This window comes from Anneissia japonica, unplaced genomic scaffold (genome assembly GCF_011630105.1).
Source record: "Anneissia japonica isolate Jap-2015-1 unplaced genomic scaffold, ASM1163010v1 scaffold493_len2256704_cov171, whole genome shotgun sequence".
In the NCBI taxonomy this organism is placed as follows: Eukaryota; Metazoa; Echinodermata; class Crinoidea; order Comatulida; family Comatulidae; genus Anneissia; species Anneissia japonica.
Window position 1 is genome coordinate 514,056 of NW_022727062.1, and position 18,569 is coordinate 532,624.

At 33.4% G+C, this 18,569-nt stretch overlaps 1 protein-coding gene across 1 annotated transcript in view; it reads left to right on the forward strand.

Annotated features, from left to right (window-relative positions):
• The window catches only part of LOC117113409, a gene marked incomplete at its 5' end in the record, with an annotated part of 48,770 nt that overhangs the window by 14,588 nt on the left and 15,613 nt on the right, over nt 1-18,569 (forward strand). Inside the window, 19 exons of the mRNA XM_033256731.1 lie at nt 103-207; nt 477-755; nt 3,004-3,042; nt 5,362-5,522; nt 5,810-5,980; nt 6,301-6,445; nt 6,932-7,098; nt 7,470-7,613; nt 7,786-7,930; nt 8,974-9,161; nt 9,283-9,441; nt 10,942-11,089; nt 12,307-12,372; nt 13,049-13,211; nt 13,852-14,093; nt 14,908-15,279; nt 15,772-16,194; nt 16,609-16,830; nt 17,839-17,923. Of these exons, the coding sequence (XP_033112622.1) occupies nt 103-207; nt 477-755; nt 3,004-3,042; nt 5,362-5,522; nt 5,810-5,980; nt 6,301-6,445; nt 6,932-7,098; nt 7,470-7,613; nt 7,786-7,930; nt 8,974-9,161; nt 9,283-9,441; nt 10,942-11,089; nt 12,307-12,372; nt 13,049-13,211; nt 13,852-14,093; nt 14,908-15,279; nt 15,772-16,194; nt 16,609-16,830; nt 17,839-17,923 (3,424 nt within the window). The remainder of the gene's footprint in view (nt 1-102; nt 208-476; nt 756-3,003; nt 3,043-5,361; nt 5,523-5,809; nt 5,981-6,300; nt 6,446-6,931; nt 7,099-7,469; nt 7,614-7,785; nt 7,931-8,973; nt 9,162-9,282; nt 9,442-10,941; nt 11,090-12,306; nt 12,373-13,048; nt 13,212-13,851; nt 14,094-14,907; nt 15,280-15,771; nt 16,195-16,608; nt 16,831-17,838; nt 17,924-18,569) is intronic.

Consider the following 18,569-nt stretch of genomic DNA (forward strand, 5'->3'; position numbering starts at 1 on the left):
TGTGTATAAGAGACAGTATATATATATATATATATATAGATAACATTTTGAAAGTTTTTTTTGTCTTTATTTTAGTTTAATTTTTATTAAACATTTTTGCAGAGCTTGAAGAGAACTTTTGCAGAAACCCAGATAATGCATCAGCGCCCTGGTGTTACTACCAATACGATGGCTTGATAAAGAGAGATTTCTGTAGGATTGATACGTGTAAGTCGTTTGTTAAGTCGTATTATTAATCGAGTTCACCCCTGGACAAAGGGCATTGGATAATACAATATATGCTGCAAGCATTTACCATAATTATGATAGGTAACTGCCTGTAGCACATAATATAGTAGTTTTCGCCGCACGACGAAAATATAATTAAAAAAAATAAACTCCCATTTACATGAATGTCGTTATTTCAATGATTGTTTATTCATTTGATAAAAAATTTTATGTATTAATATAAACATTTTACATGTTTTATTTTGCAGGTACATCCACCGCCCTGTCTCGGTTCACACGCCATCCAAACTCGTACATATCTAACCTTAACAATGTGTTCATACGGGATCCAGATATGACAGAAGAAATGTGTGCCGAAAAGTGCCTGGAAACTACTTCGTTTGTATGTCGATCGTTCGAGTACCGTTTCATTAGGCCTTGGGATGACAAGAAATGTGTATTATCAAACGAAAGTCTCTTCACAACAGGAATGCAGCACTCCCCTGCTCACTATCCTACAATTGATCTTTTTACAAGGAAAGAAACGAGTAAGGCCAAAAATTGTTTTCAATAATTTTGATACAACTGTTAAACGACTGTTGTACTTGTTCGTATTTTGTTTTGAAGATAGTCTTTCAGCATGACTGACCATGCCCGAACAGCTATGGTTTTCATTGTGCACCGTCGACCAGGCAGATAGCAAAAATTTGCGTATTGGGTCCGGGGTGGATATTAGCAGGGTTTTCTATCGGTGGTTTCATGATATGTAAAATCTAGGGAGCCAATTTTCTCCCCATTCCCATTGGTCCTATCACTGTTTCTCTCTCCGGCTTAGGTACCACGACTCTCCTATACAACATTGCTTTTGCTCTATCCATTAACGCCTGTGATTTTATTCTTACGTGTAATATGTTAAATCCAATTTGAAATTTTATTTTTGGATGAACATAAATAAAGTACATGAGCATAGTGGAAAACTGACATCCGTGGATAGCCAAAACGTTAAAAAAAAATCAAGTGGCTGTCTAAACAGAATACACAACAACACATCGAGTGATTTCGTAAGAATTAAACGAATAAAAACCAAACTGTCATCTCAAGTTGTCACCAAATTGCCTAGTCATTCTGTATTTAGGCTATTTATTTTTTATATTAATTTATATAGGCCTACCTGTCAGTCAATCAATAGACCCTGTCACGCGTGGTCGTAGAATAGAACTTTGAATTAATCATTTTAAAAAATCACTACACAACCGTGCCGATCGAAACCAGTATCGATGACGTATGGTCGACCGAACCGATAGATATCACGGGTACGGTTGGCCCAGTCTCTTTTCTGATATCACTGGTCCACGCTCTTATCATTTAAAATATATCTTTTTTTAAAAAATCATTATCATGTTGAATTCCCTGTTGAATAAGCAGGCAATCTGTGATTGGCTGCATGTACAAAAAGGCGGTCTATTCAGATAAAAATAACGCTAACGTAATTGTGCACGTCCAACAACAGGTTGTGGCATTGCAGATTTTATTTAATATTTTTACAAAATCAGGGAACAGTTAAATTACTATTTAATTGTTTTCTGACAAAATAGATTACGATTTTTACGTTTTGAGAAATAATTGCGTTTGAAGTGGACACATATGTTTAAAGATAAAGCATTAAAAAATCCAAATGTGTAATTTATTTTTTTTTTCTTAACTTTAATAAACCTGTTAATTAGCGTGAAATGTTTGTGTCAGTTCGTGAAAACCATCAGAATACAGCATAATGTTATTTACACGTAGAGTGAAGTTTGTGTCTCTTCGTGAAAACGGTACGCGCTGTACGAGCACCCGTTGTTAAGGCACAAACTTGCACAAACTGTATTTTTAGCTATGTGTTAACCATTGTAGTCAAGGGCAAAAACAGGCCTACAATCTTGGCTTATCCTGCTTTAATCATTATGTTTTTACAAATAATTCCACATATGCACGTGTATAGACCTATCCCAAGTTACACTGCAAAAAGCGTACCGGTATGCCTAGGTAAGCTAGGGAAATCTAATTTTTACATCTAGCCCTAACCAAGCTAGGCCTTACCTAGCGATCAAACGATTGCAACGCCGCACGCGCATCATTTAATAACCCAATGAATGTTTGTGTCTGTTCGTGAAAACGAAAAATCCATTTTCTCGGTTTGTGCGCAACAGCAAATTAGCTTAATTAGCTAATAGTGTAGTTCCACTCTTAAAAATTTGATGAAAAGTTGAAGTTAAATAGGCTAATCAAAATGTCAAAGAAAAAAAATATGATTTTTGAAGTTTGTGTCACTTCGTGAAAACGGTGACGACTGGTTGAGAAGTTATTTTTTATCAGTGGAGGATCTAGGGGTGCGGAGGAGCCCACCTACCCATTCGTCCCCCTAAAAATCACGCTTAAGTAGTTAAAAATCACCTCAAATCTCCTTATTTTGCGCGCTAGTTCCCCCACCCCATATCATCGAGCCCCACCCTTATTCATCATTATATATCATCGGGTTGGCACCTGTCAATTGTGCGCTCTTTGGGAACATTCCTACAACAATGGTACCTGTAGTTACATCATTTGATATACTTTACCATTAAAGTTAAAATGTGATCCATTGATGCTTTTTTCAGACTTTTTTCAGGTAATAATAAGTATATAACCTTAGAAGTATCGTTATTAACGCAATACATCATACAGACCATTATCATTTAAAATATTACTGAATATATATTTTTTTTAAAATACTGTATAGAGACGTTATAACCATTATTGAATTTGTAATTATAGTATGCGATGCTTATGAGGACAAACGACGATTATATCCAGGTAAGTTTAAAGTGATTATATCCAGTGTTATTTATAAAATTTCGAATCCTCTTGTACATAATTCTACAATCTTCACAAAAATAATACAATTAATTGTTTAAAGACGCGCTGTCAGTTTTGAGAAAGAAATCAATGATAAGTTAATAGCTTTATATTGAAAATTAGAATGATCAAAAATATCTGGCCTTTTATTGGACACATACAAACTATCAATACGGTAATATTTCGCATTAGACCTTCAAATTAGTAATCAATTTTAAAGATTTTCATATTAAGAAGCATGTATATCATCAATCTGTAGGTTATAAATCCTTTTATGTAACATTTTTATTGTTTATTTCAAAATATTGAAGATTTCTTTTTCTTTATATACGGTATTTTATGAAAGACAGGATATCTTCAACTGAGTTAGCATTGTCATAATTTAGTTTCGTCATAAATTAAAACATAATCATGCCTACGGTTATTTGATGGATAACTTTGGTTTTAAAAGGAAAAGCAAGCGAAACATGTATACTTAAATTGTTGCACCTTAAAGAGTATGAAATTCAACGAAAGATATAAATAACAATAAGGTTTTACCTTTCAATTACGAAATCTAGATAAATGGCCACCAATAATTTATGATTATACTATGATATGTCGAGACGGATTGAAAGGAATACATCCATGTTGGAAATGTTAGCTTGGAGATAATTTTTTGAATTTAATTAAGTAGTAGGATTACTCCTTCAGAAATGACAATGATAATATTACGGTATATTTATAATGATAATAATAATTAATACGGTATATACTCAAGAATAATAATGATTTATCGTAACTATTATAAGCAACTACAGTAATAATAATAAATTAATTACTTACTTGTTAGTTGTTTTGTTGGCCGGCCTTTGTCTTGAGGACATCAGGCCGTCATTGACTGATATCAGTTGACATATTCACTGCTTTTTACAGAGAGAGACCAGCAAATTCTGTGTTATAATGCTTTGTATTGTCAGCAAAAGTATATTTATTTAATTATAGTTATTATTATCAGAAGCTGATATGAATTTTCTTTATTATTATTATTATTATTATTATTATTATGCGATTATTATTATTATTATTATTTTCAAAAACAACACAACAGATCGTATCTTCATCATAGGCAAAGCCTATGATTAATCCAATATATTAAGGCCTTAATGGCCCCAACAAGACATGTTTCGGCAGTCTACTACCATCATCAGTTATCTTATTGCACGCAAGCAATTATTATTATTATTTATTTATTATAATTATTATTATTATTATTATTATTATTATTATTATTATTATTATTATTATTTAATTAACCTGTAACTCAAGGCGGGACCATTGCAGGTACATTCCTTCTGGGTCAGAGGGATATTTATATTAGGCATAATAGTAATATAACTAATACTATTTTACCAATGTATACAGTCATCATAACAGAATAGTTTAATAATCGAAGAAAGAACACTTCAATCACGAAAAAGTACAATATTTGATTTATGATAAATTACATTATGAACCGTAGTTTAAAATATATATTTAAATAATAATATTTAACCGACGGGCTTCAACAATGCATTAGATAGACATTTAGCAAAATGACACAGCAAAGCTAATCGCTTATCTCTACCTCTTTACCTCGTACCATCAAGAAGTAGGCCTAAACAACATGCCCATTAACAAACCCATTGAAGTAAATGAACTTAAATTTAAAAACCAGTCATTATACAAATCAGAAAGCTTTAGCTTATAACATAGGACATTGCAAACGATGATGCAGAGATAACGATTATTTATGCCTGAAGTCAAGGTACTTTAGAAATTAGTAACATTATGGAATATAAACAGTGCACTGTTGGAATATATATTTTTTGCTTGTCTCTGACCTTTGTACACCATAATTCAAAGAGGACAATAGTACACTTTTGTAAATAAACTTTATATGGTTAATTCTATTAAAAGGCGAATTAAAATATTAAAATAAACCTATTAAAAATAAATGATTTAACCATAAAATTAAAAACAAATTATTATTATTATCATTATTATTATTATTGTTAGTATTATTATTATTATTATTATTATTATTATTATTATTATTATTATTATTATTATTGTTGTTGTTGTTTTTATTTTTTTTATTTCCAATAATATCTACAAATCACGGTATAGACTGTTGCTTGTGATTCAAAATTGCATATATAACATTTCAAAACAGGAAGACGAGAAGAAAAAAGACAATAAAAAACAAAATATGGGTTGATAATAAATAGCAAAATGTGATGTTTTAATGTATTTTAGATGAGTGTCCACTACCACTTGGATTAGAAACTGGAGTTGTATCGGACAGTCAATTAAGTGCGTCGAGTAGTTATGATGAAAACCACCAACCAGCAAATGCGAGACTCAATGATGCATCAGGATGGATGGCCAACGACACTGAAAGCGGACACTGGATTCAAGTAAGCGAATACCAACATATAAAGTTATAGTGATTCTACGGATATAGAATATTGTTCCGGTGCAAAGTTGCGAGCACCAATTAATTGGAGCTTTTGATTTGCGAGGCGACGTCAATTTAGAATGGATTTACTCAACCGTGACCGTCCTGCGTACCGTCAACGTAGATTTGTGCCAAAGCGCGTCCTAAAATTCAGACAACAAAATAATTATTAACGTCCACGCATGCGCAGGTGATTATGTGGCGTATTGCATTTTTAATTTTAAGCTTCTCTATTATTTATTTTAGGTGTCGTTCAGAAAACGTATGAAGATCACTGGAATCCTTACACAGGGCGGCGGTGATGCGTATGGCTGGATTGAGAAGTTTATGATTCGCTATAGCCTTAACGGAAAGAATTGGTGGAATGTTAAGTTATATAAGTCAAGAAACGGTGAATTTGGAAATCTTCAAGATCAGGTTTGTTTACCAATTATTGAGATTTACCATTTATTTAACATTTTAATTGCACACGATGCAAAATGGCTGATTATTTTACTTTAAAGTTGTTCTATTTTCACAAACCATAATTCTTTTTTCAATTTAAAATTCATAAAACTTATACCGGTACTTTTCAAATATTTTCTGTTTCTTTTTTCCGTTTGTACACTCACCTAAGCCAACGAAAACTGTTTTATTTTTGTTTAATTGTTTTTAATTTATTTTATATTGCATATGTCTTTATTTTACATTTTTTTAAAAATAATTAAAACAATGATGTGTTTAACGTACCTTGGTAGAACTTTACAGCTAATGGAGAACCTGATTGTCTGGCGAAGACTTTTTTCGAGCCCCCAATTTGGGCGAATTATATTCGACTTTACCCTCTTCAGTGGTTCAAGCACATCGCCTTGCGGTTAGAGCTCATTGGTTGTATCGACGATGGTAAAGTATTTATGTTGAATAGTACCAGTAACATAGGTCTATATTATTTATAAATGTACAATCTCTTCTGTGAATATGATGTCTTTTCCGTTCAAATGTATGAATTAATGCAGACATTGTTGACCTATGTTCCAAGTAAGTGCTTGAGAACTATGGTTGTCCTATACTTTCTAACTTTCCTAAATTACTCTTACAGTTTATAAGTTGCATATCATTTAGAATATATATATATATATATATATATATATATATATATATATATTGTATATAATATATATAAATCTATAAACAATAATGCTATAATTCTATGAAGGCCTCAACCGGGATTTGAACCCGGGACCTTCTGCTGTTCATGCAGACGCCTTAACCAAATGGGAATTCAAATCCAAAGCATCACTCCTGCACATGCGTAATAAGACAGCACTAGACCTTGATGCATGGCATATAACAGAGATACATTTATTTCTCTTACTGTATACAATTTAGCTTGTAACAGCCCCCTTGGACTAATAAATGGACATATAAAAGATAGTCAAATACTAGCGTCGAGTACACTTAATACGGAAAACAACGGGCCAGCTGCTCGACTGAAGCCATATGGCCGGTCAGGCAATGGATGGATACCAGCACTGAATGACCGTCAGTGGATTAGGGTAGGCCTACATCGATAATGTCGAGTCAAATACATTTTCTTGGTAGAGGTAGTGCAAAGGTCACTAGAAATAATAACGTACTTTCAGTAATAGTGCAGATATATTTTTTGATTTCCATGACATTTATTGATTTCATGTGAAAAATTAAAAGCTTGGAGTTTGTCTTGCATACTTGTCTTGCATTACCACAATGTTGAAGAAACCATGGGTCAATATACCTAACTAAAATTTTTTGTCGTCGGGGAAATCAGCCCACCTGTTGGGGACTTCCCGTCCGGAAAATCCTGGCGCCACCTCTGCTTACACACAAGATATACCTATGTCAGGTCCAAGGTGTATATAAATAATTGTATGACTATTATGATTTTTAGGTCGAGTTACACGAAAAGTATACTGTCACAGCAATAGCAACGCAGGGATGTGAGAAAACCTACCAATGGGTGACTAGTTACCAACTTAGTTGTAGGGCAAACGGAGGATGGATTCCATATCGAGAAACTAACGGAGCACTGAAGGTAAGAAAACATTACCGGTGTGAAATGCTAACCTGGTATGTTCTAATGTTAAATTGCTAGAAATTTGACAAGCTCCAGTGTTAAACTGATCAGTATAGTATACCATTTTAGATACCATTGTTAGTCATCAATACAATAAAAAAAAATTACCATATTTTCTTTAACAACACAGGAATTTCAGGCAAACACGGATCCAAGACACATTAAAGTGAATGTATTGATCCCGAATATTCAAGGACATCAAGTGAAAATCATACCGACTACATGGACTGGCGGTGTCTGTCTGAAGCTAGAACTCATTGGATGCCCTTATTCTTGTAAGTATCTGGAGTTCCGACATTTTGCAACTCTGTATCAATTTAGATAAAATAACATAATATATCACAAATTTACATAAAATTTTATGTGACAAAGAAAATGTGATATGCCCATATATGGGCATAATGCCGTCATATCACATAATTTCAAGTTGTATAAAAACATGTTGAATGTGTTCAACATATTTTGATGTCGTCTGTCAAAAAGTTGTCAATTTTTTTTTAAACACCTTAACACTAATATAAGCAAACACTACAAATCACATCAATCGGATTTGATAATTCAGTTTCATCAAAATACATTACAATTTTTGAGGTAGTTTGATGTATTTTGATGATATTGTTCTATCAAATTTTATGTTACGCTTTTTTAAATGAATTTTGATAGTGTAGACAAAGCTTTAAAATAACAGACTTGTTTTGATAAAGCCGTCATTATACTCTCTTTTAAATGATGTTAGAATTTCTTTGATCAATATACCGTTTCAAACAGTATTGACTCTGTCACACAAATATTTACAATCTATTTCTATATTTGTAACACAATACTGTAAAACGATCCATCCAAGGTTGTAACACACTATGATAGGTGTCACAATGTGTGTTTAGATGGTGGATAAATTGTCATTTGATTAGTTTAACTTTGGCGGACGATTACACTTTTCGCATGTTTTATGCAAATCTGATATCAACTGCTCTCAACTCATTGTTTTCAAAAAGTGTTTTATCACAATGGACAATATGTTTCTAATTCTTAAGTCATAAGCTGTATTTTTTTTGTTTGTTTATTTACTTACTTTGTAATGCCCCAATATCAGCATTCACTCTTAGCATGTTTCTGAATATTTGAGGAAGAAATCTGTTTTTAATTATTATTACTGATGTTTATATGTTATTGTTATCGGAGGAATCTGTTTATATTTCTTATTATTAATGTTTATATGTCAATTGCTGTACTCTGTGATTGTGTCTTTTGTCATTATTAAAACTGACACATAAAAGTACAACTAATAATATTAAAATCATACACTTTTATTTTCTAGTATGCAATAGACGACTTGGGATTGAATCTGGTGAAGTTGCAGATGCGCAAATGACAGCGTCGTCAAACTATTATTACTTGCCACCTTCTCATGCCCGTTTGCATTATGAAACGTGGACAGGTAGCCAAAGTAATCGCTTTCGATCGTGTTGGGAGCCTCGCTACCAAGAACCCAACCAGTGGCTACAGGTAGCTGGTAATGGTGGTGATGGTGATGATGATGGTGATGATGATTATAGTGATGGTGGTAATGACGATGGTGATGATACATACTTACTGTAACCATTACAATATATTGTATTACATATAGGTTGATTTGCTTGAGTTGCATACCATTACTGGCGTAGTAACGCAAGGTAGTGGCGACGACCACGACTTGTCCTGGATTTACAGGTATACAGTGCAGTACCTGAGCAGATATAAGCCGGATGTTTGGAATTATTACAGAACGCTTGATGGTGCAATAAAGGTATTCCACTTGTCCTTGAGTAACTCAACAGCAAAATATTTTTCTTTCTCTTGCTCTATTTCCTTTTATTATTCTTTCTATAGCATTTCTCAAAAACAGTTGACCCCAGAAGTCCAATCAGTTCAGTCCAGTAGTAGCAAAGAGTATAAAACTGCAAGAGATCCGACTGCCGGGGATTCTTTGGAACGCAATCCTATTTCAAAAAGTACTACCCAAAAGGGGCGTGGCCTTTAAAAGATCGTAAAGTGCGTTCATATCGAACGCGTGCTGCGCGTATATAGAATGTATGCTGGAATTCGAAACGCAGCACGCGTTCGATACGGACGCCTTTTACGTTCTTATGAAGGACACGCCTCTTCGTAGGAGTACTTTTTAACGTTCCACTGCCTGTATACAAAATAAGGGCAGTCGAACCTCTTGTAGTTTTAAACTCTTTGGTAGTAGTCTCCCCTATGGACAGGTCCGCGGATCCTATTTTCCGCCATCTTTCTATCCTCTGCTATCCGTTATCTCCACATATCGAGAATCCAAATTTGTCTTCTGCTTCTTGGTCTCTTTGCCTCCATCTTGCCTACTATTACATGCTTCAATAATTCAGGAGTCTTCAGTATGTGACCAATCCAGCTCAGTTTCATCACAATTACAGACACATAAACATTCAATTCAATATAAAGTTTATTTCCACATCATCAATACAAAATACATAGACGGAGAAATACATAAGAAAAAAAAATTGATAAGAATGTAGGCCCATCAGAACATTTAAATAAAGTGGAAAAAGGGTGGCCACAGCAAGCAAGCTTTATGACGGGCGCCCATTGATTATGAAATAAAATTAACAACGATATCACAAAAAAATAAATTTTATAAATAAAGTAACAAGTCAATAGTCATTGAAAATTCTGAAGAAAAGTTAAATATGATTACATACAGCACAATTATTTACACATAGGTTTGCATTACATTTATAGTTTTCATAGTAATGGTTATTTAAATTTCTTTTGAATTTATAAATACTATAGTACTGAGTCTTAATTGTACATTGATATCGTTCCAGATTTTAGGCCCTATATTTGTTAAGCCCTTTTGTCCCATATTTGTGTTCTTTTTTGTTATACACAAGTTATCTTTATTTCTTGTACCATATATGTGTACATAGCCATAAATCTGAAAAGAACTATTAAAAGACACTGGTACTTGTCCCATGAAGTACTTATACATAAATTTTGAAATATTCTTCTTATAAATGTCATACACTGTGAGAGAATTTGTTCTCATGAATAAAGGCAAGGATGAATGCTGATAATGGGTGTTGCATACAATTCTTAATGCTTTTTTTTTTAAAGATATGTGTGATGTGAAACAGTATGCAAATGAAGCAGATAAAAACAGAGGAATCATGACTTGCCTCTTTCTAATATGCGTCATTGCAAAGACATATTACGCAAAGTTAATAATTTTACTATTTTTTCCCAACTTGGTGCTTTCTTCTTATTTCAGAAATTTCAATCGTTTGCGGATAACAATACACCGTTACAGCATTCCTTAGAGCGTCCGTTCGTAACACAAAAGATTCGAATTGGTCCAACGGTATGGGAGGGCTATGGCCCTTGTCTTCGACTTGAACTAATAGGCTGCCGATTACGTGGTAGGACTGTAATAAAGTGCATTATGTATTTACTATTATTTTATATTTCGAGTTAAACCTGGTTATAGGAATACAACAAAAGTAACGTATTGTATATAAGTTAGTCATCATTGATGGACTTAAGGATTATAATAACGATACCAAAAAGATTGATAATGGAACTTTCCAAAAATAAACCCCGCCCCTTGGATATTGTTGCTAAGGTCCCACATAACGACATACGCAAACACTTGCGTTTGTGAGACAACGCGTGAGCTTCTTAGACACGCGCTTATTCCTGGCCCTGTTCTCATTGGTCAGTTATTAAGTTTGATTGACACTCTGGAAAAGTCCATTTAATTACAGTGCATGCCAGGTTTCTGACATCAAGACTGGATGTGCTCCCGGCTTCAGCGACACCAAAGACACGTATACAGACATTGTAACATTATCATGCATTATAAATAAGTACACCCACTAGTACGCAATTACAATTAAACTTGTGTACTTAAGTGAAAGATATTAATGAATTATTTATTATGTGATTTTTTTTTTAAAGTGAATTCAACATTTACCACCTTTAATTTAATTTATGGAAAGCTTCTAAACCTAATAACAATTACATTTTGTTTTGTAATGTTGTTATTGCCTTTCATTACGTACATAATGTAATAACCTTGGCATGCACCGTATGCTGTTTCAGGCAATCCGAACCCATTCAAACACATTTTCCTCATTTGCATACAAATTATAAACGTCATGAGTTCTGTTATTTTAGTAATAATTCATACCGTTAAAATTTCGTCATATAAATAGATCGATTGATTGATAATGGATTTTTTGAAGCTGCTAAAGTTACAACGAGGTCAAAACTCATTCAACATGTGCTTCACCTCTTTAGCAATCCTATCAACTATAATAGACCACCCTTTTGAAGTGTCAATCAAACTTAAAAACTGACTAATCAGAACAGCGCCAGAAATACGCGCGCGTCTCACAAACGCACGTGCTGTCTAACAATTTTTTTAATATTTTAACACTGTCGTTTTGTGGGAACTAAACATCAATATCCAAGGGCCCGGGGCTTAGCGGAAAGCTCGAGTTGTATCTCGTGTTATATCGTTTTGTCCTGTTTTATGCATGTCAGGTTATTAAAACTATATGTATAGCCTAGTTGTAGTGTGGTATACAGTGTATTTTACAAACGAGACGAATTAAATATACAATAATATTTTCAGAAACTGGAGAGATATGCGGTGGAACAAGAGTTAGATTTAAGGGACAATGCATAGGAGCAGTTTCTAGCCTGTCTCTTATACACATCTAGATGTGTATAAGAGACAGCTTGTGTATATATATACACTTATATATCCACATATATATACATATATATCTACATATATATATACGTATATATAATCATATATACATATATATATATACACATATATGTATACATATAAATTAGATTTATACAATAATAATTGTCAAATATTTAGTGTCTTCCCTTCACCTTATGAAATCTTTGAATATTCCCCCATACAAGAGTACATAAAGTACCATAATCTTTTTTATTATTAACCAAAAGTGACAATATTCGGCAATTCATTTAAATGTTATACGGTGAATGGTCCATTAAAGCACAGATCCTCATATACAGAAAAACAACAATCATAATGGTTTTACATCGCAATTACAGTATACGGTCATACGGTTCATCGTACTTTTTATTGGTTCGGAGACACACTTCTAATGAAATGTAGCGCCCTCATATGATTAACAGGTTCTAATTTTCAGGAAGCAGTCATTTGTCATGTACATTAATTTGTATCTTCAAGGTTATTTATTTTCGTAATTGAAGACATTTTGTATTAATTCAATTTGATTTAAAAGGGGAAAAAATCAAAATGACCTTGTTCAACCTGCAACAAACTTGTCAAAATATAAAATTTTTTTTAATCACGTTTGCTTTATTCCCAGAAATTTCAGACATAAAATGTCAGGATATTTTCAGAGATGAAGACCAATTCATAGAATCAAGAACGACATCAGGAATGTTCAGCTTCTTTGGATATCCACCATTCTATGATGCCGGCACTTTCTGTCATTTTCGCATTATTGTCAGGAGGGGCAATCATATCAAGTAAGCATAAGTATAAGTAACAGTATACCTGCTCTCGGTATGTTCCAATTCCGTTCATCCCTCTTGTATAATTTATCTCTAATATTTTCTTGCTGTACGTTTATTGTGAGCGTAATGTCCAAGTAAATTCAGCCTGTCTGTCCTCAGGCTACATGCATACATTCATATAGGGTCTACACACATACATACATGTGTGTATATATTTATATGATAATTATTATCTTTATTTATTACCAGTAGAGGTGTATCTCCATACCATGGAAAGTTACTATAACTTATGTATTAAAAAAGGTTTTTAATGTTGCCAAAATCATTACATTACCTTGGCAACACTTAACACCTCTCCAGAATTTGTAATACAATTCTTGATGGTAATGGCACCGAAGCAATTTTTCGGGGGAACATTTTCTTCCTCATGAAACCACTCGATAATAGCACAAACCCTAATAAACAAGCAGCATAAAGGTTTGATTGCATTAGGAAAGAAAAGGAGTAAAGGTGATAAAGGGACATAGATGCCTTTGAAGTTCCGACGAAAGCTCTGTCGTCAAGTTTTAGTTAAAGTGTTTAACATTTCTTGTACAATTCTAAACAAAGCATTCGTTCATCAAAACAGTTTACTTAATTTCTTTCCCTGAAGGTTTACTCTGATTTGGTCGAATCTTCGACAAGATGCTGAAACGTTGCAATGTATTGATAAGTTGATCGTCACCGATCGACACCCAGCCATGGGTGTTATCGAGCGCGGTATAATATGTGGTGTACAGAACGATTTCAATGCTATATCCCTGACCAATCAAATAGATTTTAAGGTTGAAATACATGAACTGACACCAGATATGCCAAGTAGCATTAGTTTTGTAATTTCGTACCAGGAAATGGGTAAGTAAAGCAGCTCTAACATAAAAAAAATATCTTGTTATGGATTTCACCCCGTAGGATCATCCTTACACGGAAAACATGTTTAAACGCAAATATTTTAGACCAAGTTTGCCTATTTTTTTTTTCAGAGACACAAACAGAAACATTAGATGTCATAACAATTCCTATACCATCAATAATCTTTAAAATATAAATAATAATAACAACCAAAAAACGACGTCAATTACAACAATAATAATTAAAAGAATATAAAACCCAATACTATTACTAATAATTACATGAGAGGCCGATACAGTCCTGTTATTATTACCAACCGGACCAAAGCAACGCAAAGAAGGCCTAATGCGCACTATTTTGTTCTTGTGTGAAGAGCGTCTGTGAATGCGCGACGTAAATTTAACAATTGGATAGCTCCTTGCTTTGATATAGTTTGTTTTACTTATTCATTTTGGTGTATACTTACACCATGGATCAGTACTTTAAAGATACGAAACGATAATTTAATTGTTTAAGTAGCAAACTTTACAGCTAAACATAATGGAACATTAACCAAGTATCTTAAAAGAGTAGTGGACAACAGAAACATGTCTGTTTTGCGGCCGTAAAGTTAATAGTACATGGGATTCGCCTGTTTTTTAAAGATAAAAGCTGTTGTGTGTTTTTAACTGAAAAATCCACATGTTGTCTGCTGCTACATCAATCTTCAATATTATCTTCAAAACACTGTGTTTTACGGTATGATTTCGGCAAATTACGCGAAACAGAATGGTAAGGTGTTATAACTACTTCATACTTTTCCCTTCTTTATTATCAGAGGGTTCAGAGGACCTCGAGGAAGAGTGTACGGACATTGCGATTTACACAAATTCGTCAGGAACTGTAGAATCCCCAAACTTTCCAAGCAAACTCAATCCATTCAGCTTCTGTATTTATAAAATTCAAGCGAGCCCAGGAAAATTCATAATACTCAACTTTACTGATTTTCTGATACCAAAAAATGCTTACAGCGGATCATGCATTAATTTCATCTCCATTTTTGAGTGTGATGGAAGTAGTCATCTACTGATACGTCACTGTGGAGATGACCCACCATTGTTGATATCGAACTGTTCTTGTATTGTGATTTTTTATCATACTGGGCTAAACGTCGACAGTTACGGATTTTCTGCCATGTACAATGAAGTTGGTAAGAATTTCATAATTACTGTATTATAGAATGGTCTATAACATAATAATAATAATAATAAAAATAATAATAATAATAATAATAATAATAATAATAATAATAATAATAATAATAATAATAATAATAATAATAATAATAATAATGTTACACTTGTATAGCGCATAATGCAAGAAAAAGCTTCTATGCGCTTAACACCATAAAAATAAATAAATAAAATAAAATATAATATATTAAAAAACAAAAATAGAATAAAGGCACAACAAAAGGAAAATGCTGAATCTGTGAGCGGTCACCGTCCGCCATCACACTAGCGCAATCACGAACCCCTACCTGAGTGGTTATAATATTATAATCGTCGGTCCCACAATATGGTGGGTGACATATTTAATTAAATCTGGTTTTCATTCAATGTTTAAGTAACGCTGTCATTTTATACTTATTAATTATTTATATCATCTTCAATTCAAAATCAGAGATTAACTACTGTTTCAGATATCCCTGGTTGTGGTTTCTCTGGCGACTCAGTCAACCACATATGCAACGCACCGGCCGCTTATATATCAACACCAAATTACCCACATGGTTACCACAACGGTGCTCGATGTTCCTGGTTGATAACTACGCCTCCTGGAACTTTTATTAATCTTACATTTGTTACGTTTGATGTTGAAGGAGACGCCTCATGTTCAACTGATTACATCAAAGTATTCGATGGAGATTCAATTGAAAGTAAATTACTACATACGTTGTGCAATGCACATCCTCCAACTTACAAAATTCTAAGCAGTTTCAACAAAGCTTTCCTCGTATTTTCTTCGGATACTAGAATAAGTGGAGACGGATTTTTGGTAGAATACCATTCGCATTATTTCACAGCACATACACCTATATATTTTTCATCTAATATCAATACAGGTGAGAGTGTTATGCAATGATTTCTTTAACATACATTTAGAGGCATCATCATTTGAATGACGTACGTTACTGTATGTTTTAAGACAAATTAATAAGTACTGTAATAATATTATTTGCTTATATTCTCCTACCATCTCGTGCTTAAACTTTAGATGAGTACCATACATTTATATTATTGTCTTTTACCTCCAAAGGTACACACACCGTTTTGGTGTTTTAACTTTAGATTTATACAAAATATGTATATTTTAGGTGATAAACGCTTAGTACTTTTTATGAATGTTTGCTAATACTCATCAAAACGATGTTTGGTGTATAGAAATAAGCTTACAGGCCTACCACACTTCCACGTGTTCTGTCACACTTTCTCACTTTAATTCATAATATCTTGATATATATTTGCATTATTTTAAGATGTAAGGTGCCCACAAAGCTGGGACATTTTTAATGGCAATTGCTACCGTATGTTCAATGAAAAAAGACAGCTAACATGGTTTGAAGCGGAACTGGCGTGCCGTACCAATAAATCATTTTTAGTTAGCATACAATCAGCACAAGAAATGGATTATCTCCACACAAAGATAACAACTAACTGGACTGCTAATTTTTCATACACGGAAGACGGTATCTATATTGGTGAGCTTATATACCAACCTAACTTGCCTAAAATTACCTGTGGTAGAATTTCATGAATTCCGATTTTCTACATTCTCGCATATAAACTAACTGATAGAGTACAATCCGAGTTTTGAATATATTATTTTCCACAACTAAAACAGACACTAAATGCAAAGATTATGTTTGTTTAGATAACAAAAAAGTTCAACTCAGAGAGGGAGGAAGAAAGAGGGGCGAGGAAGGAAGATCAGAGAGGTAGTGACAGAGATTGACCTGAAAGGGGGACTAGATTCTCGACCATAGGCCCAATAACACATCTTTTAGGAACGATGAAAAAAAATAACTTGGGGATAATATTAACATGCAACAGATTTGAATGAGAACATTTATCATTCCATTCTACTCCTTCACAATCATTTTTGTGTCAAAGCCTATTATGGTTCGGTTTATCAAACTATACAATCAGTTTAAGATATCTTCTTTTTAATGTATGTCAGTGTTATTCAAATCAACCAAATGATATATGCATATAATAATAATAATAATAATAATAATAATAATAATAATAATAATAATAATAATATAATATAATATAATATAAATGCATACTTTATGTACCGACAATTACTACATTTTCCTGTAGTATCTTTAGGGGCTTCAAGATATCAAACAGTTTAAGATATCTTCCTTTTAATGTATGTCAGTGTTATTCAAATCAACCAAATGATATATGCATATAATAATAATTAATAATAATAATATAATAATAATAATAATAATAATAATAATAATAATAATAATAATAATAATAATAATAATAATAATAATAATAATAATAATAATAATAATAATAATAATAATAATAATAATATAATATAAATGCATACTTATGTACCGACAATTACTACATTATCCTGTAGTATCTCCAGGGGCTCGTGGTTTTGGAAATTTTGGTGACGTTAGTCAATGACTCTTCATTGTTTTCTTATATTTTATAAATTTACTTGTTTTTGAATACGAAAATAGGCCTGACAGACGAGATCGCTGAAGGTCGTTTTGTTTGGACAGACGGCAGCCCTTTATCCTATACTGACTGGTCAAGAAAGTATAGGTTTGTAGTTTTTCTGTTCACTCTATCGTCCCAACCAAAGCGTTTTCAATACATAGGCGGCGGCCTGGTTTGAAAGTTAGGTGGGCCAGATAAGCATTCTGTACAGAAACTGAGGCTCCCGATTTGGGTCCAGCGACTGAAGTCTCCCAGAAATTTAGCGTGTTTACGTTCTGAGAGATTAAATTGTTGATATTTAAAAAATAAGTAATATCCTATAATACTTTCCAACCCAAATCACCAACCACAACAAGATAAACAACATGATTCCCCATCGACCTGTTGTTTTCTAAAATCATTATTCAAATAGTTTTGGACAATTATTGGTGGGATGGCACCAGTGGTGGCACCAGCGAGGGAGGGGGGCAGCAGGGGCTTAATTCCGCCACCAGATAGGTCAAGCCCTCCCCCCCCCCACCACCACTAGACAGAGCTCGTCGGGCAGTCAGAGTAAAAAAGATATAAAAATAGGCCCACGCCAAGCCAACACATGTCTGTCACAGTCTGAGAGTGTCATTTCTGGTCATCCAGAGGTTCCTATTTTTTAAAAAATATCTCATTTAGGAGAGGGAACCCCTCTCTCGAACCTTTCCCCCAGCTCAGGCCTACAAGCTCAAGTCCCCCTGTTGGGCAGCTCAGCCACTTTTAA